A 27,279-nucleotide genomic window follows, 5' to 3' on the forward strand; every position below is an offset into this window, starting at 1 on the left:
TTTGATAGAATATTTACCAGTTGTATTTCTTATAACAACATTTCGTTAAAACCCATTTTTATACCTACATTCATACTTTTGTTTAAAAAAAAAGTAAACGAAGTTAATATTATAATTATTGATATTATTTAACAAATTGTTTGAAACAATTATTATGAAATTGAAATATCCTAATACAGCAATATAGCATTAATATTTTGTTTTGCGTGAATAAATATATTAAAATATAATAATTAATTCTACGACACATGGCGGTTATGAACCTTTCTAGATTTATAGAGCACATAAGTGTCTTGCACTTGTGGCACTTGTGGCGATATCGAAAAAAAAAAAAATTTTAAATAGTTAGTTATATATCCTACTATTGAAAATCCGTTTCCAGTTGAAGCACGTTAGAATGATTAATATGTATAAATATGATTATGCTATTTTTTATGGTTACACGTTCGAATATCCGTTTTAAATTTATATACCGTAATACTCCATTAGTTACCTATTGTGTAGTTCCACGTAATTTGCTGGTGTCTTTTTCGTTATAATTAAGAAGCATAAATAACGAAAAACAAGAGCGCTATTATTATCGATTCAACACGACATTAATACAAATTGTTCGGGAGAAAACTGTTAATCGCAAAGTATTGTTTAGCGTAGAGTATGATGCGTCATACAGTTATACACCGTGTGAGCGCCGCGACATCAACGAATATTGCTATGGTGCTGGACCTCCAACCGGCAACCGAATATGGTTTGGTGGGGCCTCGGACACAATACCGTGGCCGGGTGGCTCGCCGCTCGAGTCGTTCCCGCGAACATTCAATAGTGTACGCGTAGCCTGTGATCACGGACTACCTTGCCATCGCGCCACACGTGGATAGTGATCGTCTGTCAATTTTTTCTTCGTTCGTGGTAACTAAATGACGGCCACTGCAGCTGCTCTGAAAAGGCTCGAGGCCTTGTTCGACGACGTAAAACTCAAGAACGATGTCGGCGATCCACTTAGTAGGGCCAAGAGAGGGTCTGTAGAAAAGGTCACGTTCGCCGTGACCGCAGACTGTGACATACACGGTCGCCGTAAGTCCGAGCACCTTCATGGAAATCACAAAGCTAGCATCGTATCGTCAGTGCCTTCACGGCGCGAATCCATGCCAATCACCGGCTCTATTCCGGCGGCTAGCATGCGCCGTCGCGACTCCATCGTGCTGGGTTCGCCGGGTCGCGAAACCCTTTGCCATCACCCTTCTTCGTTTCCGTCGTCGCTGCGCCGAGACTCATCCTCGTTATCCGCAAACCCGCCGCGCCGCGATTCGCTGAATTCAAACGGACGCCGGGACTCACTGTCGCCGCCGACGGTCACGGCGACCACGGGCGTCGTGTTGCGTCGTGACTCTGGCACCGGCCGCAAGGAGTCAGTGCCGGCGTGGCGCAGGTTCTCCACCGATTCGCTGGATTCCGTGCGTCGCAACTCTTGGGACCCAAACAGAAGAGGATCGTCAGGATCTTCTGCCGGTTGCGAAGACACTATTTTAGAGGAAAGCTCGCGGGTAAGTCCCGAGTAAAGTACGGATGAAGGTTGCACGACGCAACGGTACCTATATGATCTATATAATGTTTTCATTCGTTCGATTGCGTTTTACGAGCGTCGTGATCGCACTTTCCGTCCTATCACGACTTGCACAGATCGCCGTTGCATCACGTTTGTTCTTTAACATAATGTAACTGCGATATGTACATTACACCCGTTAACAATACTTACCGCGTTTAATAAATGTTATAATTTAAATTGTTAGCGCGTGTCAGCGAACAGTATAGACTTCTACGTTCCACCGCGGAGTGGTGTGTGATGGCTAATACTCCTTTGAAAATCAAGCCTTGAACGTTGACAATATACCAAACGACTGTTATGCTGGACGACGACGGTCTTGTCAAAACGATACGATAGTCAATTTATGATGTTATATAGTTATCTTTTGTTGTACACGCTTACGTTATTGTGACGCCTTATAATCGCGGGACACATGATGTTGTTGACAACGCCAATTATTTACGTGTGTGTTTGCCGTGGACGATCAGAAAATCATTTGTGGGTCGTTGGCTCTAGATTATTTTCGGCCTCCGGCCAATATCGTTTGCTCTTCTAAAGATGGTTGAAAAACTATATACTAAAAAATATCGTGTTTATTTCATCTGAAAAATCCGTTTCTCCAGTTTGAATAATTCGAAGAATTCCTTCCTGCAACATTTAAGTGAACAATGTGTTATTTCCAAACACAACCTGATTATAACAGTCATTGTTGTTGTTGATTGAGGTCTTCTATTGAGTTCTTAATTTGTATTTTGTAATTTAGTACTTAACCTTTATTCTAAACAATTTTTCTAGATTAAATATAGCTTCAAGCTTTTTAAATTCAATCTGGGTACTTGCTTTTTGCTTTTAGGTATAAAATTTATCTATTATATGGATTAACATATTTTTAAAACTCACATGACTAAAACTTCAACGACGTGCTTTAATATCCTCATCATTGTAACCTGGAATTGTTGGAACGATTTACTCGAAAATCGCATTAATCAATGAAATATTGTATCTAGAAAAATACTTTGTTGCAAGATAAAAAATTTAAAAAAATCACTTTTTCAAAAACTGACTAACTGAGATTACTCCCCTCCTCCCCAATATGAAGTATTATGCTTACTTTTTAGAAAATTAATTCAAAGAAAAATTGTTTTTGCTATTATTCTTTTATTTTATTTTTCTTAACAGTCTTGCTCGTGGTCATAAGTCAGTTAATTAAATTTTGCTGGTCGGTGTTTTCAATCGTAGTAGGCGTTTATGTATGAGTGTTGCTATAGAAGTAGGTTTAATTATAGCTATTCTTCTTATTGCATTGAATTTAATAATGTTAGGCAGCTGTGTTATCGTCATTGTGTATTTTGTTAAATAATATAGTTAGCAAGTAGCAACAATAACCAATTAGTAAATAAACTACACACATAGTAAATAACCACAGGTCGAGTATTATAATGTAGGTAAACAGGTCAGTAATATCAGTATGCTTAGCTAGGAATACACATTTTACGCAGAGAGTAAAGTTTTAGGTTTTGACGTAATTGTACTAACCGTTAAATTATTATAAAAACCCTTTTTCCCTATACAGAAGCATACTTTTATCAAAATTTAGCTATATGTTCATCTTTCATAATATTTTGAATAATAATTTATTAAAAAATAAATTTACTATTTGAACATACTTCCCGAGTTCAATTTTTTTTTGTCTCCTAGAATGAGAAAATGTATAGAAAGACTTAATAATCTTTTAAAAGAATATCTTGAAAGTATAACATGTTTTTTAACTCGTTTTTTATTATTATTGACCTAAGTAAAAATTTAATGTAATTTATAATTATTATGATTTTATTTTGTAACAAATTAAGTCAAGAGTTAGAAAATATTTTTGCATTAAAATGATGCTATATTTTTTAATTTTTTAATTTATCAGTTTTATTAGTTTCAGTTGACTGTAACTTGATAAAAAAAAATGTTATGACATTTTTCTCATTTTAGCTTTAGGAAAATGTTTTTAAATTTTAAAAATGTTGATTAACTTTCAAGTTAACATTTTTTAAATAAAAAATTAGTGTCCCATGTTATTCAATTAGAAAATATAAAATCATGAGGTAGTACTTAAAGTTGAGCTAGGCCCTAGGGGTCTAAAATGTTTGGATTTCTCCTTAGGCAGTCGCCGATTGGAAGGGTAAGAAAACAATTTTGTTTGGAAGTCCAATATTTAAATTAGATGTGTAAATTGTAAAAGCTAACACTTAAAAAATTTTCTGAAATAAAAATATTTAAATTTGAATAAATTGTTTATCTATTATTCTACTCAAATTTGTTGACGTTACTTAGAAGAAAACAATATAGTTGCAACTTTTGTTATTCTCGTAAACAATTCCTTTAGTAGGTGTATGCACGTTAGTACAATTCAGACGACTACGATATCCATCAAGCTTACATAGCATCATCAAGGCTGATGGCTCAAGGTCTTTGCCATACGCGAAGATGGTGCGTGGTGTGCTGTAGCAGTAGTCGATCAAATGTCCTTATTTTTAGCCCACGCGAGTTGCGTATATGCGTATTGCACTAATCTCTCACTAGTTATCGTCATTCGTCGGTCAAGGTTAAGTTATGGTTTCGGCATCTCACGGAAATAAAATTGTTTTGTACCTATTTCGAGAAAAACGAGTTCCGCCAACGGGACATCCATTTTTGTACTTTTGGCTTCGATATAATTATTTATTAATTTTAATAAGTTACGTCAAAGTCACTTACAATTCTTTTAAGGAGCGTTTACGACCTTGTCGATTCGTGTTTAGTGCATACCATTAAAAAAATTGTATTCTAGTGACGGTTTTGAGATGATTTTGACAAGAATTTTTCTTGAGTACGCGACAAGAACAGATTTCATTTCGCTTTAATCCCAACAGAAGTTATCGACCGGTCTGAGAGGAGAATCAAAGAGTACCGGCCCTTATTTCAAGTGTAAAATATTGGAAACAATGACAAGTCTTTTAATTTTTTGACGGCTCGGCGACATTGACTGTTGTCTTCTGGTTCGTACGTAGTACGTACGCTTTAGATCCAAATATCTTGTATGTATTGATGTATGAAAATCGGCTGATTTTTAAAATTTTCGTCATCCTTTTTCAATCTCTTAGGTTCTTGGGCTCTCGAGGTTTTTTACAAACCAGCCTCTTGCGCGTTAAAACCGGTTTTGTTTTTCGATAAGAACATTACAAAAAACAACGGGGTCTTCCCCCACTTTGACTCAATCATTTGTATCCCACCCGTTAGTGAAATGATTTACATTTCACGGCGCACGCTGCCACTCCTTTCGGTTCGATTACTGTTTTGTGGAGGTATATTATAATAGTGGCTAACAAAACTTAACCTGTTCTTGCGTCGTCGTTTGCTGGATAAGATCCACTTTGTTATCGATAATTATTCAATATAATCATATCTTCTTATAGGCCCTGGACGAAAGAATTGTTTATGTCCTTGTTGTCAGCCTGTAGTATAGTTGAAGATAGAGAAACTATAATATACTCAGTGAGCTAGTTTTATGTTAGGTAATGCGGATGATACGCCGAAGACGACGCGCGCTTCTTTTATTTTTTTTATTACTGTGGTACCGGTAGCAGCCGGCAGAACCGCCACACCGCCATCGCCACGAGCCAATAGCAGTAGTTGGTTTTGATACACCGAAAGAAAGTAGTACACTTTGATGATCAGTCGACCTGACTAAAGAGATTTTACTTTGTAGTTTTCATCACTGAACGCGTTAGTTTCGTTCTATGCTGATATTCTTTCGTATGAACGTCACTCCGAATTTTTTTTTTGATAATTTAGTTCGCTGTTTACTTTAAGTTTACAGACCAATCAAGTATGGTTATATAAAAGTGGTTGTTTATTTTTAAAGATGTCGTAGTGACTATAAGTGTTTACATACGAGATTATTTTTATTTTTATTTTCTTATGAATAACTACAATATTTATCGGTCAAAGGATCCGTGTTTATTCCATGTTTAAAAATTAGAATGCAGGTAATTTAATTTGTTTTTTTTTACTAATTTAAATCCCATTTGTGTATTAAGGTATTTCCTTGGTCTCCACCAACGCGTAATAGCTATTATTATTTAAATAAACATCTTCGAAATAAATTAATGTTTGTTGTTTTGCGATATTGACTTATTTCCATCTGGTGTATACACTTGCTGCGTGTGCTAACGCAAAGATATTTGATAAGATAAGGCGTGTGGTTTATCGGTGAAGGTGCGAAGGGCGAACTGTTTGTGATGGAAATTAATTAAAATACATCTATAAATTCGTAATAATAGAAATGAAAGTAGTTTTAAACAATTATTTTAGTTTTCGATCCTGTAGTAAATTTCACTATAGCTGTTAAAATGTGTCTACGTTTTTTATGTACATTTTATATCCAGTACTTATAAAAAATACTATTTAACAATAAAAAGTGTCATCAAGTTTTATTTTATAAATTGACGCCAATAGGCATTTTTAAGAGTATATACAAATATGTATAACAGTACTATAGAATAAAACAATAAAAACGACAATAAAATTAATTTAACTTACAATACAAATAAATCACAAGCCTCAGTACAAAATCTAAACAATGTCATTGCATTCACGCATCATCCTATAAAGGGGTGCATTTTAGCAAAATTTGTGCTATTGAATGGTAATGGTACATATTGTCAGCCTATTTAGCAAAAGTCGTATCTCCAAAAAAAATTAATTTTCGATATATTACACTATTTGAAAGAAAAAAAACTGTGCGTCGGCTGGTATAATAATGATTCTGTTTCAGTGATTTTTTTTTCATGAAGTGTGTGATAATCAGTAAGCAAATTGTTATTGAACTAAATAGAAAAAATTTAACGTTGTTTCCTTTTAGTGTGGAATTTGGTATTTTGGAGTTACGCCCATTGCTTAATAGGCTGACGATATAATTGATTCTGAAGCCTAGTGATACTGGTTACAAGAATATTGAGTCACGCAGTAAACGCGGAGCATCAACATGACCACCCAATAATCTATCAACGAAATTAATACCGAATTCCTTGCGTCGTTGGTTCAAAGACTCAAGCTTGAGTATCCGATTTATAGGACTATAATCGTGGGCGGGGCGCGCGATATTAAGGGCATAACCAGAAAGCTAAGAACCCTGTTTTGTACCTCAATAACTCGTCGTTTATCAAATGCAGTGTAAGGTGACCAGACCAATGCTCCACCAGACCAATATTCTAAAGTCCAACGAACAAGGGAGCTATAGAGAGCAACTAAACAATCACGAGACTTAAAGTTCGATGAATCGCGACGAATGAACCCTAATTCACACAGAGCTATATCAACAAGTCAATATGAGGTCGAGGGTCAAGAGAAGGGACATAAAGAAAAACTAAATCGTTTACTCGACTAACACGTTTTAAATGCACATTATTAATACACAGTATTGCACGAAATGACAATTTTGTAAACAACTTTTTGAAGAGTCAAACAGTCTCTCTTTTAGATGTCGTATAAAATATTTTAGTGTCATCAGCAAAAATCAACATCCGACACGGAGAAACAATAAAAAAAATACCATTTATAAAAATATTAAACAATAAGGGACCCAAATGACTTCCCTGGAGTACTCGACTTGGAGTAGGAAAGTTAACAGACGATTTACCAAAGAGATGAAAAAAATAACTTCTTTCACTCAAGTATGATTTCAGCCAAAACAAAAAAGGTTCGCCAACGCCTAAGCGGTCTAAGCCATAAACAAAAGTGACTAGCGTGTGACTGAATTTTGAAAATAGAATTAAATTTATCAAAATAATTGTATTGTAGTTTGTTTTACGAGTTAATTATTGGGGTAATATACAAGTAAATTTTTTACCGTTAGGTATTATCATTGATTATAAACACTGAATGTTGAAAGTTCAGTTTTCTAAATATTTTTGAAACTAATGTGATAGTCAAATAAACCACTTGAACATATTTGTTTCAAAAGGGTTCTCAGTATTCAGTAAAACATGTTTTTAGTATAATTTGGGCAAAAGATTCAAACAATAAGAAAAAAATATTATATTGATGTTTATAAGTTTTAGTTTTAAAAGAAAGTGTAAAATTTTATTGTAATTAATCCCAAATCCCTAATATTCATCGAATTAAAAAATCCTTTTATAAAAAACGTAAGATTAATTATGATTGGATTTAAAATTACTTACAAATATTTCGTATCCAAACGATTAAGAGGACGCTACCCACCCCTAATTTATCCACAAAAAATGGTTTTGCGGGGGACAAGCATGTGAGGGCAGTATTTAGAGTAGCCGTATACAGTTTTTACAATGAATAGAGAAGAACTTTATCTACGGGGTAGCGTTTTTAGTTTTTTGACAACTTAGGCACAATCAAAATTATTCATTCGTAAATATTCATATTTTTTCCTTTTTTAATTTGTTTATAAAAATATATTAAGTATAGATATCGAAAAAATTAAAACGCTCCACCGTGGATAAAGTTCTTCTCTATACATTGTTATAATTTGGTAAATTTACCGTTAATACTAGCCTCACATACTTGTCCCGCGCAAAGCAGTTTATACTGTAATTTATCCTATAGAAAGGCCTATGATGGTCTGACAAAAAAAATTGCTATCAACAAAGTATCCTCATTACTGTATTAATAAGTATACATTATAGTTCAAACTCTAATTTAAAATTTTTCAAAAAATTGCCTATACTTTACTTCTTAGAAATGGCCTGGTTAGCGTCCTATAACAATGATTGGCAAGATATAAAAACAGATAAGGTAAAATGTTAACAAACCAATGTGATTTCCTTAACGTGTTTTAAGTGGCTTACTATATTGTATATATGTAGTATGTGTTGCCGTATTTTAAAAGTTCAGGGGTATATTTACTTTCTACCTTGGGAATATTTCACTTATACATATTACTGCCTGTTGTTTTGCCTGATTAATATTTATAGGGATAATACAAATGTTAGGTGACTAGTCTACTCGTAAAGAATACGGTTTCATTTCATTCATTACAATTTATTGGTAAACAAAATACGCCTCTAAATAATAATGTCCACTTCTAAAAACCACTTAGTCTTAAAATATGGTTTACAATTTTATACAAATTATAAGAACATTAATAATTTGTTTTTAAATTAAAAATAACTATAAGACAATAAACTTTAATTAAAATAATTTCGTTTTTAAGCTTTTATACAAAAAAAAAAAATTGTGAAAGGTGAAAATCTATAACTTTTACGTAGCCTATACGGGGAAATTATAGACAAATATTATTATATAATTTTGTGTTAAAATGCATTTGATTTGAATAGCCTTCAATTATTATAATTTTTAATATACTGTTATGCGTAGGTATAGAAAACAAGTAAACCGAGATTTTAATTATAGTGTGTGGTCTTCTTTTGTTTTATAAATTGTTAACGGCCGGTGTTTCCTTATTCATTGTTATGCTATTTAGATCTGTTTCTGTGTTAAATTAATTTTATGACTCTTACTCAGATTGTGGTCTGTATACATTTTGCTGATTAAGACCATTAAACAACATTAATGGCTATAATTAGTGTGGGCTTAAGAGTGGGAAACCATGAATTCAGCCGAGTTAAACAATTTAAGCCCTCATGGGCTGGTCCCCTCCTTGGTCATTTTATGATATTTAATGATGCACATGCATGAAAAAAAAGAAAAAAGGTTCGATATTGACCGAAAAAAATTAAATTAAAAAGGAAGTAGGAACAAGAATCCTGTCGGTAAATAAATGTTTATATGGTCTTACTAAGATACTGACAGGGGTCACAGACCCTATCGAGAGAAATAGAGATACAATTGTATATTACGTTTTTCTACTTGATGATTACCTATTTGTTTAATGCATTAAATGCGTGTAGTAACTTTTTTAGTAGTATTATGTTAAATGTTTATTAAGCGTGTCTATTTGAAGTAGAGAGCTCATTGTCTTATTATTAGTATTCGCAGTATCAGTTAAAATTTGTCAATGGTGAATACGAATCATTGCTTGTGACTTCTACTAGTGACTGTTTGTTGACGTTTTTTAAATATTATTTTATAAAACTTGTGGTTGTTAGTGTCACACTCCAAAAATTCTTAGCCTTACAATTCTAAATTAAACGAAATTCATACTATTCGTGACATTAATGATTGCGGTCAACATAAATGGATCGTATGGGCTATTTTTTAAAATCAATTTAGACAACAGGTATACTTTCCAGGACGGCATTTTTTTACGAATAGAATTTTTTTTTTTTAATTAATAAGTGAAAAGTCGGTAAAATTGGATTTAACTAGGTTGAAATAGTGTTAAGCGCGATTCTGATCTTGTTGAGATCTAGGAGTGACTGCATTTTAGCAGTATAGTGCTTCCAGTGAAATAAACAATATTTGGATTATGACTTTTTATGTATCATACTCTATAATCTGTTCCTTTATGACGAACAATATAAAGAAATACATTTTATGTGTGATTCCGCCATACTAAAAACAGTCAAACGCTCTTATTCATACAATAATGTAAAGTTAATATATAATATATTAATTTTTTCATGCGTATTAATGTTGATGATTTGAATTTTTAATGATGAATTAAAATAGTAATATGATAGTCTACTAAAGTCCGTCATGTATTTATAATTACGCTCAGTATACAGTATACTTAAACGTATAAATTATATATTTGTTGATGGACACAGCCCGTTTAAATAAATAAATAAATAATAATAAATGCTACATCGTGTTATTATTTAAAAATTTATATTTAAGCTATTATTAATTACTTGTGTTTTTTTTAATGTCCATTACCCATTCATTTTTCTTATACGATCTCTTATACTTCTAAGTTCTAATACATATTTTATCAACAAAATGTATATTCGGAAATGATCGGTGCAGATATTAGAAAGTACAGTCCATTGCAATATCTTAAACCACAACAATACCAGGCGACATAATGAATGAACTTATAAATATAATGGTTTTTGATGTATTATATTATATATTTTTGTTATATAATACATTTAAAAATAACTCACAAATAACTTATATACCTTTATTATCATGGAACAATGCATAAATATTAAATTAATATTTTATAGAAGTTATTTTTAAGTGTTATGTAATGAGTAATGCCTAGTGACTATTTAAACGTGAGTGAAATGTGTTACGATGTATTAACATTTATTATCACTTTACGACCCTACGCTGAAGAATGGTGGAGAAATATTGTTTGGTTATATTATTAATTTTATACATTTACCGCGTTCGAATTTTACATAATAAAATAATTTTAACTTCTTAGTCTCTAATTATTTTGTTCGAGTATATCAATGTGTAATATAACTGAATCGTTGTTAAATGTGTGCATATTTCGGTTTCGTTTAACTATTACGAGTAACGTCTCTTTTTTAAAAGTGTCTATAGAGAATGCACTGTGCAACAATCATTACATACTCAAAACGTTTTGGTGCGATATTTACTTAAAATATGTTTGCATATAAAAGATACATTAAGTAGGATGGTCCGAGAACGCAAGTATTAAACGTGTCAGTTTTTTAGTAATCATGTCACTGATATTAGACAGGACCGACCTAGTTAATACAATTTCCAAGCGTGTATTTAGTGTGTCATTGACAATAGTTTTTATTATACGCATAATTATTTATTTATTGGCTCGTCGCAGGAGGTCGTTACCAAAATTGTTGTCTTACACGAGTTTTCGGTCGATCGGTTGCAAAAACATAATTTCGGATCGTTACCGCAAAGCATTTCACGGGCGCCGTCAACACCACAATAAGACTTGTCTTTCATTTGAACGCTGCATACGTTAGCCGTATGCTATGCGACGGCTAGAGGGGACTATCGCCGGGCGGTAAAGTGGCGTCCGCCGTACCGTCAAACGACTCTAGTCTCTACAGTTCAGTCTGAGTGTACGATGAGGCGCGCATGGCCGCCTGTTTATCGTCCGGCCGCCGTTCAACAAACGTCGGTGGCCAAATACCGCCGGGAATCTACGACCGCGTGCTATATAATCTCCCCGTGTTCTTGTCCTATTGCACAACCCGCGTTTGCCCTGCGCACGCCTTTGGCCGCTCGAGGTCCGCCACTGTCGGTACGAACCCCGTGTGCGTACCGTTGTTGTACTGGAAGTCGGCCTGTACACCCGCCGTCACCTCCGCCACCTCGGTCCGTTGCCACTCGGCACCAGCGATGCGCTTATATCAGGCCACGTCCGTCCAGATCGTTGGAAAACCTCCTCCGAGTGGTCGAACTGGACGAGACGGGCCATCGCGGTATTTACGAAAAGAGTAGTAACGTCGGCAACGTACGGCGCAAGTCCAAGGCTTACGACAAAGAAAACAGACACGCATGGAAACGGAGATCCATGGAAAGTCTTTTGGCCGCAAGACCGAAATACGGATACGACGTAAGCCAAGTATTTTGATCCTACACCTTAGAAAACCGTTTGTACAAGAAGTGGTTTAGTTTTGCGCTGTTTTATTATCATGCGAATGGATCTATATTACATACGTGAATCAAAGGTGAAACACGTTGGTTAAATCCAAACTGGATAACCGCTGCGAATAAAAATCGCAGAGTGAGTAGTGACAATAGATATGTTCTGTGAACATTTGTCTTGTTTATTTAATAAAAATAGTTTATTTCTGTAGATTAGATGCGATGCGGATAGTGTAGTGAAACGGCCAGATAGGGCAAAGGCGGTATGGGTAGTGTGAGAGATTGAGATTCGTTTCCAATAGGTCTAGTAGGTCATATCCACGATTTCTCGTAGAACGCTTCATCTCGATTTCCGACTTGGAGTATATTATAGTCGGCGAAGACGATCGAGGTCGATCGTGTTTGGAAGACGACAGTTTGACGTGTTTCAAAATAGCCGTTGTGTTGTATTTAAAATACTTATGGAACGTTTTGTACGATAACCTTAAGAATAATACATTTTAATTAGCTCTTGCCGGATGAAGAAAATTAAGAAATTAATATAATTCCGTCAGATTAGCTACGGGTTACAAAACATTCGTTCTCTGAGAACACTCTGACCTTTAAGTTGTGGTTGCTGATTGTTACGAGTTACAACTGACGTCACCTATGTACTAATTTAAGTGCACTTTAATGATGCGACAAACATTTCGCTCGTTTTTCGCTATCCCACTGTTATTATGTAAAACAAAAAAAAACTACATCCTCCGAACGCACCTCTTCATGTTTGCCTAACAATATATGTATAATTCTACTGTAAAATATAAATCACGTCGTGCATAGTTACTCAAAGTTTGCGTAAAGACACTTTTAATATCATTGTTGTTGTGCATTATATTATGCTGCACGAAGTTATTTGATTTACTTACATTTTTATGCATACTGATAACAAATTATTAAAAAAGTAAACGTAGGCCGTAGAAAGTAAAACTCTCTCGGATGAGTTATCCGTCGTACTCGTATTATTTATAATTGTTTCATAAATAATAGATATCGACCGATCCTTTTTCTAATTGATTTCTTTGCATCGCAGCCTATTACTCTGCGGTCGCGTATACGTCCAAGTAATAGGTAAGTTGCGCAGCTGTCTGTATTGTATTATTGATATAATATAGATTGTGTATACTGTATATTACACTCGCTTCTAAACCAGTATTTCATCAACCGTATCGATTGATTTGTTTGTACATACCTAACCACTCTACTGGCATTTATTTTTATACTTTCGCTGAAGTGTATGAACTCAAGGCTCAGGATAGTTATGCGAAAAGTTATCGTCAACTGGAAAAGAAATATTGCGACCGCAAAGAAAAATAGGTATATGGCGATGTTTAATTTCACTTTTCATCAAACTCTTCCATCGCCGCCGACTTGGTGGTCGCTAATTATTGGTGTTTCTTAAACACAATATATTATATTTTACAATGTATTGCGATTGACTAGGATAATATTATATGACCAGAGATTTTATAGTAAATAATATTTCGCCGAGATTTTGAATTCTATTTAATCATAATTTTTACTGAGTAAATCTACATATATTTTTTGTCTATTATATATGTAGTTAGGAAATTTCTTGGAAGGTTTAGTAGTATAATAGTTTTTATACAATCTTTTCTTTTATTTTTATTGTAAATAGTGATCATATTTAAAACCGTCGAAAACTCTATTTGTAAATGAACTCTAAGTTTAGATGGCACTAAGCCAGGAAAACTTTAAAATAAATATAATAAAAACACAAAAAAAAAGTTTTTACACAGGGTCCAAATTAGGAAAAATTAAAAGATTGTTGTGGTTGGTCAGGTTCGATGATCGCCTTTTTATAGTCCTTACAAAACTGTGCCGGCCAGATGAAATGCGGCCGTTTCTAATCTTGTATAGAAATCTTAATAATTGATAAGAGTGAAACAGATCCATTAGAGATGTACGCACTCGGTGATTCGTTTGCACGACCGCTATTCAGTGATCATTACAATATAATCGTGTACTACCGAGTGCGTCCGCAACGTGCAAATTAAATATCGTTTGAAATTTTTTATTCAATAAAAGCAAAGCAACGCAGGTTTAAAATGTTAATATTTTTACCTCCGGTGGATTTGAATGTAACAAAAAAAATAAATACCATGCAACAGTTGCATAGCGAAATTAAATTTGTGATCATTCTAGCGTTCTATTGAAAATTCATTATTTCAACTTTTCCAGTCAAAACAAGCAATTATTAAGTGATTTATTTACAACTACTATTACAAAACCTTTGAAAATTCGTAACAAAATGCAATATATTAATTAGAACACAGTAAACAGACCAAACACTCAAAATTTCGTAACGCCAGGAATGGAAAGGAGCAGAGAGGGATAAGGAGTGGGTGGGGGGGATAAGATTGGGAGGGGATGGCGGTAATAGGGAACCGATAATCCCCTTATAAACATGTCAAAATGTAAGAGTAAATTGAAATTTTTAAAGTTTGCAATATGGAAACTATAAAACATTTATAATATACATATAACAGCATGAATAGATATTTTGTATTTAATTATAAGCGGTTTGTCAAGCCAATAGGGGTGTAATACAGTTTTATCGTTTAATGTTATCTTTAGATTTTTAAAAATGGTTTTCTGTGTTATGAAAATTAAAATGTTAGACTTATAAATAAAATTTGAAAGAAAGCGTGTTAACATACAACATGACTTGCTTGGAGACTAAGTCAATTCGTTATGGTTTAATTTAACTAAAATCTATTAATTTATTAAAAGAATTTCCTATTATACGCAAACATTGTGTCAAGACAAACAAATTAAAGATTTACCTTGAACAATGTGATTACAATCTGTTTTTGTATAATAAATACTATACGTATAAGATAAATTAGGGGGTTTGGATGTTCTTAGCACCTTAAAAGTGTTTATGTTTCATACCATACTACTTGTGCGAATAAGACAATTTTCTTACATTTTCAGTAGCACCCCCACTTATTTTAGCGAAACCTGATTATATTTACCTTCTTAATGAACGTAGCAAATTTGTAATAACACAAATCGCTCTTATTTAAAAAATGGTTTTCTTTAAAATGTTTATTCTAAAATTGTATTTACATTTTTTTTTAAACTATAGGTTACTTTTAAATAGTATACTTTATATTGTATTATGATAAAGAAAGCTAAAGGATACAATACTTAGGTCACAAAAGCATGTGATGGTTTTTAAAAATATTAATTATATTTGTAATCAGTATTATAACAAATGTAGGTGACGTGTTTTATTAATATTCAATGTTACATTTTCATGTCTTTAATTTGTATTTCCTGGTAATATGGAATGTATGTATTATTCAATGAACTACATAATAAACTGCTATGACTATTTATTGTGAAAACTTGGAAACAAAACTAACATTAAAGACTAAAAGCAATTATGATTCATATGTAAAACTTGTGCAATCGCCCACCTATGATGTAGAATGCCTACATAACACTATCAGTACAGCTATTACAAAAATTAATTATTAGTAGGTTCCTAGGAAGTTGTATTAGTTTAATTAATTATATGTTTATTTATAACACGAAGTAATTACTAGTATGGTTGTTATAATTTAGCTGACGATATGTTCACACAAGTAAAAAATAAATTTCTAATAAAAATAATTAAATACCGTGATTAATCTTTTAAAAAATGTAATCTTCTCTTTAAAGTATTGTATTTGATATTACTGTACTAAATTTTTCTTAATTTCGAATTTTGGTATTAAAATTTGTTGGTATTTTGTTAACCTGTGATTAGAGAACAAAATAAAATTAGTATTCAAATCTAATATTTTATTATAAATGAAGTAGTCAAATACTTCACAGTTCACATGCTTCTGTCGAGTTGTCGGAATCAAATGATTTGTAATGTTTGAGGAATCACTAAATGTCTAATAATTCATTCAGCTTTCAATAACGTTCATGCAATCAAGCACTAATGTTATTGAATGAAAATATCAAATACATTTTTTTTTTTTTAATAATAAATCAATGGTTTTAATATGTTTTATTGCTGCTTTTATTTATGAAAGTTATTGTCAGCAGCTGAATATGTGTATACTCTCATTAATTATGAAACATTGTATATGTTCATAATGACTGTTAGTGATATATCTAGTAGTAGTTGAGTATCGACTTTTGGTTGTTTTTGATATTTAGTGAGAATTGAAACATTATCTATACATTCTCTGAGAAACTGAGAAATTATAAATTGGTCTAGACGTGATTAGTATTAATTACTAAAGTGAACGGTTACAAAAAACAAGTTTATTGGTTATTATATTTTGATGTTTACGGCTTCGGCTGAGTATTTAAGAAAACCTTAAAAACGTATTAAATATTTATGCTATGTCAGTAAGAGTTAGTATTTTTTTTTTAATCGACTTAACCAAGATAACAGACTAACCTAATTTTATCAATAATCAGACGACTTTTACACTACTGTTGTAGTGTTGGTGGCCTACAGCCGCGGGAAACTGATAGTCCGCTTAATTGGTTAACACATATAAGTTGTTTTTGAATTTATGGAATGTCGAATGGGTCAAACGACCGGTTGAAAAAAAAATAAAACTCTAACCGTTCTGGCATTTTATTATTTTTCGCTATGTGTATCTGTTTGTGTTGTTATAGCCCAAATCCGATTTTCACGGATTTATTAGCTTCGGGCTGACCAAACGCCACGTTCTATAGGGCGCGCACTAGAAACCAACACGACCGTGACCGAATGTGACAACAATTTTGTTACATTTTATTAATCCAGACCTAAGTCGATAATGATAGCAATAATAATTAATGGTAATGGTTTTTTTTGTTTTGCAGCCGACGGCGACTAAAACTCTCAACAACGGTGATGGCTCGGATATATATAGCAACGACAACGGTAGCAAACCAAGATTTATGGCCGTCACCCGACTTGAAGACGTGCAAGCGGTCCGGTGCGCTGAATTTCACCCCCACGGATCAGTGTATGCTGTGGGTTCCAACTCCAAGACATTGCGTATATGCGCTTATCCCAAAGTGACGGACATCAGGTCAGCACAAACACAAATAATCTTTTAATACTTAAATAATAATTACTAGTAAGTTTGTGAAGACTGCAGGTTGGTTCAGTACTTACTTACAGAATCTGGTCTCATATTTAATGAGTAAAAATCGAGTGGTCAATGCTTAGTTTAGGGAAATTAGGGTAAAAACTCAATAGCGTTTTCATTTGTTTGCTGTTAAAAGATTAGGTGAATCGTTAAGAGGTCTCGAAAGGTCTCTATTGTTAATGGGCTGTATTTTTTTAGCGCAATCTAAGTATAGCGCGAACATACTCTAGAAGTGGTACTTCTGTGAACTAGGGACTGAAATCGTTTCGTTTATGATAGACATCAAAAATTACCGGCTAAAAGAGTCGAAGAATGCAAAAACAAAAATTATGTTTAAAAACCGGTTCGAATAGAATTATATTGACCGAGAGCTAAGGTCTATACAGAAAATAAAACTTACTCGTCATGGTGAGTGAATGCCGTGTAGGCGACGGATATCATAATATAAAAAATACTCTTTAAAGTTGCGTAACGTTTGTTATGCATCGAGCTAAGAGCTTAGGTACCTTGTCCTCAAATTATTATTATTATTCGTGACATCGACGTTCTCTTAAGTTATCAAGCGAATAACATGAAAATTGTAATTGCGGGCTGACTTTCGTATTTTCTATGCGAATTTAAATAACCCTTGCATTTTTTATTTAACAAATATAGTGATTGAAAAATTATCTTCCTTAAATTTATTAAAATAAGAGATTTTTATTTTAAACGTTACTGATTTGCATCCTTTACATTTTTCAAGCATAATACAAGAACTGTGGAATTAAATCGACTAATAAAAGATTATTTTACGCAAATTATGTCGTTTAATTGCTGCATTAAACGTGTTAAATGACTTGCAATTAAAGCCGGTTACTGAGTTAACCCGCAATACTAAAAAAGTACCTAAAAATTAAGTCATATTAAAACGATTTAACATAAATATAATTTATATTTTTGCCTTGGCCGTCGTTATTGAAGGGTCGGACGTCGATTAGCTATAGGTGCCTCAAACAGTAACTTAATCTAACCCAATTTAAGAACACCAGATCTAACACTTAAATTGTACCCAAACTTTAATTTTCTCATTAATCGTATATTTTCACAGGATTTCCTATAAACTATAACTATATTTATGTATTTATAAATTTTATCAAGAAAGTAATTGTTTATATATAATATAATATAACATATAATATGTTTAAATCATCTTGTTCAGTCGTTTTCATGTTGATTAAATGCAACGTCCCGGAGTCAGTTCTAGCGTTTATTATGCTCACGCAGCTTACTATATTGTGTTCCTAACGTCTTTCTATCTCGCGAAGTAAGTAGTTACTCTTCACATCCGTCTAGACGTTTCTTGTTTATATTGACGGTTTTACACATAATTGCGTTCTGTTTGTCAGCATACTTCGTGCCGGGTATCATATATTATAGTAATAATATATATTTTTAAAAAATTACACGGAATGATATTCTCAACGGTCTTGTCGTGTACACTGATGTCCGCGTCAAAAACGTTTTGATGCATTATTTACTGTACGATTATATCCGATAAAGTCAACTCTTTTGCAACCGACCGAATCGCATATGACGCGTATTCAAGTGTGTCGGTGATATCTTTTTGCTATTTAGATTTTCATAATGTTATACGACCAATTCAACGGTGAACCAGTGTTAACGGTTTTTTTGGTGAATGTGTTGTTTCGTTTTTGGCGCGCAATTTTCTTATAAGTATATATGTATTCATTCGACCATTGCCTTTTACGCGAATAACACTTAAAGCCGGGGAATCGTACAATCCTTGTGGTCAACTACGGCTGGAATCTTTCGGTTTACCACTAATAGTTATAAAAACGTGTCGTTTTATACTCAGACGAACATTATAATAATTTGTTGACACGAATATTTTTGTAATACAAAAAGAAACTACCGTTCGATTGTCTTGTGGAATCCATGAATATTAAATGTATTTATCCATTTATACATGAATAGTTTATTGTTGTTGTTATACTGAGGCTGCATGAGGTCGTAGTCTTTTTGAAATTACTGTTTTGTTTAACTCATAGACTTCTACACTCCCCATCTACATATGTTATTACTACAATATAATATAATAGAGTAAGAATATTAACATACTAGTGGGCCCGTGCGAATACTCCGCAGTTGAACAACAGCGTTAATATAATAATAAAAATATAATCGTTAGAACCGCCGCCATGGTTGTTGCCAGTGCCGCCGTTGAGTTAAAAAAACGATTTCACTAAATGGTAAAAAAATCAACCGGTACAAATATCTAGTATTATACTTGACACACGAATACTATTTTTCAATCTTCAACTTAGATTTTTAACCAATTAATACAATGTGCAACTGTAAAGTAACGATTCGTCAGAACCGGGGAACTTAATCTTTAAAATGGTACCTCATTTATCAACTTTGCTTAAGTATAAAAGAAGAAAAGAGAAGTTACCAAAAAAGACCTTCAGATAATATATAATAAACTGAGGAAAATCGGGAAGAACGTGATAAGCAAATCGATGAAGTCGTGAAAAAATGCATCCCATGTATTAATTTTAAATATTTAAACCCTAAGTATTAGAATTATTTTTATTTTATACATATTAGTTTATGTCACTATTGTTTTATCTACGCGTAATACACGATCCAGCGATTTATGTTGTTATTTTCAAGTACTTTGGAAATATTTTAAGGATATATATCTGAAAGCTGTGTTATTTAATAGCGTTATATGTACATTACAAACGCTATACCAGTTATTTTTCAAATTTTAAATTTGGCCTCATATTCATTTTTAATTAAAGTTTAATACATTAACAATTTACATTAATGTTTGGTTATCGTATTGATGTATTAAAGTACTTCAATATAACTATATTGTTATTACTTATTAGCAAATCATTTTCGAAATAAGTTCTAACGTAGTCTAATTCGAATCCCGCGGGTATGAATTTCATTGTTGCAATGATGTACCATTTCTTAGAATCTGTGTGTTAATGTGTATTGTGAGTAAAGATATTAATATACGATCTAGTGGGATTATGATCTCTCCGGCGCGGCGTCTTACGCATTTGTACACGAGTCAAGACGCGGACTGATAATTCTGAAAGTCAACGCGCTTTTCTCGTATACCTTTATTATATTATACGTAAAGGTGTTCACACAACAACAGCATAATAATATAAGTTTCGTGACGGTTCGAACAACCATTTCGAGACGTTCAAAGAAATCTTACGTTGCATTACATACGCGATCGATTAATAGACAATTCGTCGTTTGCGGTTTATGGATAAGCCGTCGTAACCATGGTCGTTTACTCGGCCTGTTCAGTAATGAGCCGAGAAGAAAATTGTACTTTTGATATTGCTCCTTCAATGGTCAGCAACGTAGTGGTTTGTTACAATATTTTATACATATATATTTTTTTTTTTTGGTGCTTAGCCGCCGCAATTGAAAACCGAGTGAAAGCTATTACTGCTTACGTGCAATTCTAATGGCCGAATTTATAGTGATTTGTCTCTCTTCTCTTTTAGTGTAGCTTAGTTAGAGGGAAACCGCTGAGGTTTTATTTTGATTTACGGTGTTTGGAAAAAAATCTTTTACGCGATTTTTTTTTTTTGTTCACGGAGGATTCTCACGCGAAGCCATAATAGCAAAACAGTTCGTTTTGGTACTTCAATGGCTAACATAATACAAATTATTGGATTTAAATTAAACATACTCGATGGAAAACATAACACACTTTTTCCAGTTTTTATAGTCATCCAAGATTATCAAATATCCAAGCTCAAATATCCATCTTACTGTTGTTGTTGGAACTGGTTGTTTCCTCGAAAAATTGTAGAATTAATAGTAGGTACTTACTACTTGCTACTTGGTATCTATTATATATTATCTATCTTCATTTGTGCAGACTCCTTACACGCATACTACAGGATAATTGGTTTACTATGACCAATATCTTAGTGGATATTTGACTTTTTAAAATTATTCTTTTTTATACTTTTATAGTTAATAGTTAATAATTAGCCCAATTTTGATATAATTTTCAAAAAATAACCCAATTTCTAATGTGTTAAAACCTTAAACATTTTAAACAGTAATGCATATATTTTATTAACTTTTTAAATTAAAAATAATTTGCTGAAAATATCGACTGGTCAATAACCAGTTTGAATAATTACTATAAAAGTTGAAACTTTAAGACGGGAGGAAGGGTGAAGTGTAGTATTAGTGTTATCTTCGCGCGTTACTCAACCGCATTCCACCTCCCGTCCTACATTTTAAGCTTTGATAACTTTAAACTCAAATTTATGACTCAAAACTGGTTTTCGAATATAGCCAAATTGTTTAGCAAATTATTCTTAATTTAAAATGTTAGTAAAATATGTACGATACCATAAAAAACCCTTAAGTTAGGTTACGGTCTTAAAACAAAAGGTATAAGGTTATATTGTTGAAAAATATATCTAATTTGGGCTAATTGTGGAAGTATAAAAAATAATAATTTCAAAAAGTCTAATCTTTTTTTAAGATATTGACTGGGTCATAGTAATTAAACATTCTCATTATACAGTTAAAACACGATTATTGTACATTCTGTCCGAATTGCTTCACTCTAGGGATTACGGGTCCTTGGTTATCCTGAATCATTTCTAAGGTGAACGGATTACTATTTCCGTCGTCCTTTAATGTGCGTTTGAAATTTAAACGTTTAAAAAAGATAGTAGGTGTAGGTAGACATTATATTGTTTTGATATTTCGGCTTATGGTAAATTTAATCGGTACGTTACTATTTGATTGCCGTCAACCAGTGTTGTTGCACATCAGAGTGTGAGCCTTTTTGTGTACTATTAAACGAAAACGTCAAACAATATATTATATTAGCCACTATTATATTACTATTGTAAAACTAAAACCTTTTCAGTTTAAATCAAACCTAAAAACAAATAACGCGATTTTAAGTAATCCAATACGGCTATGTGTGGTGGGCGATCAATGGTGGCGGTAAAACTTAAGAAACGAGTAAAAGAATAAACAAAACCAGTTCGGCGGATGCCCGAGTGTAGAAGACCTGCGCACAGAAAGAGATCTATGGTTTTTTAGTTCTTCCGGTTTTTTAATGTCATTTCAAAAATAAAATTATACTTAAATGTCAAAGCGCGTTACGTGATCTTCCGGACCGGTTTAAGCCATAATATTTACCAACGCGTTGCGCAACCGTTATCGCAGAAAATGATTTACCTTCTATCGCTTTTATAACCCTTGGTCAAATATATAGGAGTTAATTATACAAAGTAAACTATCTTCTTGGCTTCGCATCGAAACTAAAACGTAATTTTCTTCCGGAGAATCCGTCGACCTGCGCCAGGATTCTTATTTCAATACCGGCTTTCACTAATCGTGTTTCGTGTTGTCGCGTAAAACGTGTATTTCAATAATAACTAATAATTGTGTAACATCGCAAAAGTCCTATACAATACCTACAATCTACATACCTCACACCAAACCATCAAAAGCCGAAGCATCATTAGCCGAAGAATGAGATAAACATTGAACGCGTCTGTTTTTGCTCTACTCGCTGCTTTCGTCAAATTTGCCGCGGATTTGGTGGCAGTCGTTCGTTTTTGGTCGTAATTAAATGCTGTTTGCATAAGAAAACGTGTGTGGACTGTGGTCTAAACCTCGAGCGTACCGAACTTGAGTAGATTTGACATTAATATTGTGCAATACACATAGTATTAAAACATCAATGATTTAATGCATTATAAAACATATCTAGTAGTAAAATATAATAATTATAGCAACAGTTTCCGCCTTTCGCGCGACTGTCAACGTTAATCACTCTGTTGGTTTTCTATGTTTTTTTAAAATTTTTTTTTTATAGAGAATCGATTTAATTCCGCCTTACATCGGTTTGTTAAAATAAAACGTAGGCAGTAGTAATTGAGATATTATAAAAATAATATAGACTTGTATAATCTCAATAATCGCCGTGACCCCAAGGCCCGTCGCTGCCAACATTAACTTTCACGTGGTACGCGGACCACACGAATTACAGACAACCTTTTTTATTAGAATATGGTTAAATGGCATTATTGATGAGAGTCGTGAACAGTATTGTATCAAGAGACGTTTATCAGGGCGGATATGTTTTATAAACAAAAATGTTATTTTCTCCCTAATTGAGATTTTTGCATAAAGTATGTTGGAACTACATTTACCTTATCTGGTGTGTCGTCAGAATTTCTGCTTTCCGTTCGGGTTTTAACGTTAAAATGAAAACTTTAATAGAGTTATTAGAAAGTAAAGACGGTATTCGGATGATTTATTGTTTTGCATAAATCTGTCACGTAACATATTCGCTTTGCCTTGATACATTGCAACGTACCTCGCATATTAATTTATTTAAAAAAGCCCTAAACGAGTTTGACTCGGGTGAACATGACAGGTGTATTTAATTATGTTTTGGGTATTCGTTGTAGGTTTAGACGAGATAAGTAAACTGTAGTTTTGTTCAATTCAAACAATGGATCGAATTAAATGTTTTTAATTTAATGTCAATTGCTTATGCTTTGGAAAAAAACTTTATGTTACTTAATATTTCAGAGAAAACCATGTGGCCCAACAACCGACGGTGTTGTTCAAACGTACCAGACACCACAAAGGTTCGATATACTGCATGGCATGGACACCCGACGGTTCGCTGATAGCTACCGGTAGCAATGACAAAACGGTCAAGTTGATGAAGTTCAATCCAGAGACTTCAAATCTGGAAGGCCAAGAAATCGAGCTGGCTATGCACGACGGTACCGTCAGGGACGTTTGCTTCATCGAGGACACCATCAACAGGAGCAGCTTGCTGATCAGCGGAGGTGCTGGCGACTGCAAGATATATGTGACCGACTGCGAAACCGCACAACCTTACCAGGCGCTTAGTGGCCATTCCGGTGTGTTGTTTGTTTTACCTAACTATTATAGCAGTAAGAGCACATAAAGTTGCACACAATAATGTTTCAACGGTGTATTATAATGCGCAGGGCACATACTGACGTTATACAATTGGGGAGGAGCCATGTTCGTAAGTGGAAGCAACGACAGAACAATCAGATTTTGGGACTTGCGAACGAGAGGATGTGTAAACGTAGTGACACCGATCACGTCGGCGACCAGTCGGGTAAGTTTAGTGCCGTGACTGACCCATGCGAAACGCTTGACTCAAAGTATAGTTTCAAACCCGAAATAAAGTGGCTAAACTAGTAATTCTTAGAATTGGATTCTAAATTCTTATGAATTGTTAATACAAATATCGTTCTGGTTTAGTGGTCGTTTTTAAAAAGGCAGTAAATAACCTACTTTGTCAGGGCCAAGCGTTACCACCAACAACACATGCATGTCCCTTAAACAACTAATTATCCTTATTTTACATTTACAGCAAGGTTCTCCGGTGGCTGCAGTTTGTGTAGAACCTTCAGGTCGTCTTTTGGTCAGCGGTCACGAGGACTCGGCTTGTGTTCTTTACGATATTCGAGGATCGAGGAGTTTGCAATGCTTTAAACCACACTCTGCCGATGTACGGTCGCTGCGCTTTTCGCCCAGTGCCTATTACTTATTGACGGGTGGATACGACAACAAACTGGTGCTCACCGATTTGCAAGGTAAATTTTAAATGTTCGCAAACAATATGTAATTTGGAAAATATGTTTGTGATTTCAGTTAGTTTATGAACATTATATTATAATTTGGTTACAGGCGACTTGACCACCACTTTACCAAGTGTTGTAGTGGCACAACATCAAGATAAAGTGATATCTGGCCGATGGCACCCGACAGACTTTTCATTTCTGAGCACCAGCGCTGACAAGACAACCACATTGTGGGCTTTGCCGCCGTACAAATAATTATTTACAATTAATCATAATCAACGATCTATGTATTATTATGCAATATACGCCAGCTTTTGAACACATGCTTATTACTGAACGATTTTTTTAAATTAAATATATTTAAAAACTAAATAACAATTATTTATTTTTGCTAACTTATTGAGCTAACAATTTATGATTTAACCGATAGTGTTATAAAATTTTACGATCTGTTTTATATATTTTATTATTATTATTAGTTAGATATATTATATTACTACTTACGTATATATTTGTTTGTTGCTTTTTTCTAATTCTACCAAATGTTTTTGTTAATTTTTTTAAAATTTTTTAATGTTTAATAATAAAATATGTGCCTAATTGTGCGCATTCAATATGCGTTAAAAATAAAAAAACAAGTGTGTAAGTACTTGTAATAAAATTACATTTGTTGCTTATACAAAATATAGTGTACAATATCATTTTTATTTTTTTAAATAGCCTTCTGGTTTATCATAAGTATTTAATGGTGAAACAATAGTTTTGTAAATTGTAGATTCATCATACATTGCTAAAATTGAAAAATTTTACATAAAAAAAACAATTTTTATGTTTACACTCACCAGATTGCGTAATTTTATTTATAGTTTAATAAACAATAAATAATATTATAAATATTAAGATATAAAATCTCGCTCGTATTGAATAATTACATCTTGTCCCTGAGATAAATTTATTATAGTTTCGATTCATAGATTGCCTAACTATTTTTAGGGGTTTTATATATAATAAAAATATTAAACTTCAAACATCACAATGATAACAGGTAAAATATAAATATCACAACTAATATATTCAAATAAATAAACTCCAAAATATGGCGATATATTTGATATTATGTGTAGACCTATCTTTAACGTTTTAAATGAAAAATCATTTAATTTTTCGCATTTAAACTAAAATATTGTTAAATTAAAAGGATGTCTTTGGATAATTTAATACTATTGTAATTAATAAAAAAACATAAGCTTAATTATTTCCGGACGATTACACCTTCATAAATCAGGAGTCATCAGCCAGTTTATCATTAAGTAAATTAAACTTCTTTGTTATAATTGTGTATAATTAAATTGTAGTGAATTAATTCTTAGTTGAGCTGTGACCAATGGAGTCATTTAGGAGATTGAAAACAATTTAGGTGGTGTTTTAGATCAAAATAAAGCCTTACTTAATTCGAACTTCAAGTACCTAGTATGGTCCAATTTCTATTCTGTGATAGTAGACTATATGGCCTCTTTATTATGTTTTTTTAAAATCAATTTTTGTTGCCCTTGTGCGTAAAATTTACGGTTGAATTTTTGGAATTTGTTATTAATTAACTAAAAGAAAACTAGATATTTGAATAATATAAATAGGTTTTCCACGAATTTATGTTTTATAGTTAGAAATTTATTAATTATCAAAACAATTATATAAAAAATTGAATATGTGAAAATTAATTTCCAAAGCTTTTAAATAAGTCTACCTTTCAAAAGTTGCTAAAAACAAAATCGATTTATCATCAAATATTGCATTTATATTAAAATAGAATCATAACTGCTTCCTTATACATACAAAATTGATAGCAATGGATTACAAAATTAAAAAAATGCACTTCGTAGTTTTTAGGTACTATAGTTACTATAGTATTTTATTACTTTATACTTTAGTATACTGGATGTTATGCTTAATAGTCTGTTGTCATTTGTATTAAATAACAAGACTTGCGAAGGAGCAGAGGGTTTTTAAATATTCTCCAATATACATTTTATGCTTTGGAATGACTTATGATTTAAAGGAATCAAGTGAAAATGCACCTACTTAAAGTCCAAGAGGTATAAATTGATAACTGTTGGTCATTTTTTAAAAGATACAAACCATGACTTGAAATAATAAAACAACACACAGTAAAAAGTTAAAACAAAATGATATTTTTATAATATAAAAAATTTCAATTTCAAAACAATGTTTAAAAAAAAATGATAATTGATTTTGATTGAAACTGGAACTCAACAATCTATACTTAGTATACTATTCTAAAAAAATATATAAATACAAAGTTTAGTGTTAGATTTTGGTACAAATAAAAAAATATTATAGTAATATAATAATAATAATGCATTCAGCCATCATTATTGTAATACAAATTAAT

General features: G+C 32.7%; 1 protein-coding gene across 3 annotated transcripts; it reads left to right on the forward strand.

The window, feature by feature from the left end:
- The first annotated feature begins 808 nt into the window (after positions 1-808).
- Positions 809-25,423, forward strand: LOC126836059 (WD repeat-containing protein 47). Of its 3 annotated transcripts, none has more exons than XM_050569044.1 (6): positions 809-1,541; positions 16,952-17,163; positions 23,833-24,173; positions 24,264-24,400; positions 24,659-24,881; positions 24,976-25,423. In XM_050569044.1, exons 1-6 carry the CDS (start codon positions 915-917, stop codon positions 25,122-25,124), a joined length of 1,689 nt encoding a protein of 562 aa, XP_050425001.1. In that variant the 5' UTR covers positions 809-914; the 3' UTR covers positions 25,125-25,423. The 3 variants fall into 3 exon arrangements, with proteins under 3 accessions (XP_050425001.1, XP_050425003.1, XP_050425002.1); XM_050569046.1 differs by lacking the exon at positions 809-1,541 and adding an exon at positions 5,308-5,598 and having other exon boundaries at positions 24,976-25,415; XM_050569045.1 differs by lacking the exon at positions 809-1,541 and adding an exon at positions 11,533-12,041 and having other exon boundaries at positions 24,976-25,420.
- The last annotated feature ends 1,856 nt before the right edge of the window (positions 25,424-27,279 follow it).

This window comes from Adelges cooleyi, unplaced genomic scaffold (genome assembly GCF_023614345.1).
Source record: "Adelges cooleyi isolate 19-005CV unplaced genomic scaffold, UGA_ACOO_1.1 ACOO_flye_CR_arks_rails_tigmint_CR_PRNA_23, whole genome shotgun sequence".
Taxonomy (NCBI): domain Eukaryota; kingdom Metazoa; phylum Arthropoda; class Insecta; order Hemiptera; family Adelgidae; genus Adelges; species Adelges cooleyi.

Excerpts from the sequence above, each read along its gene's own strand:
- LOC126836059 (XM_050569044.1), top strand. The coding sequence starts at position 915 with ATGACGGCCACTGCAGCTGCTCTGAAAAGGCTCGAGGCCTTGTTCGAC. Across the intron at positions 1,542-16,951 it reads TTTTAGAGGAAAGCTCGCGG|CCGACGGCGACTAAAACTCT; the intron begins GTAAGTCCCGAG and ends TTTGTTTTGCAG. Across the intron at positions 24,882-24,975 it reads GGTGCTCACCGATTTGCAAG|GCGACTTGACCACCACTTTA; the intron begins GTAAATTTTAAA and ends ATTTGGTTACAG.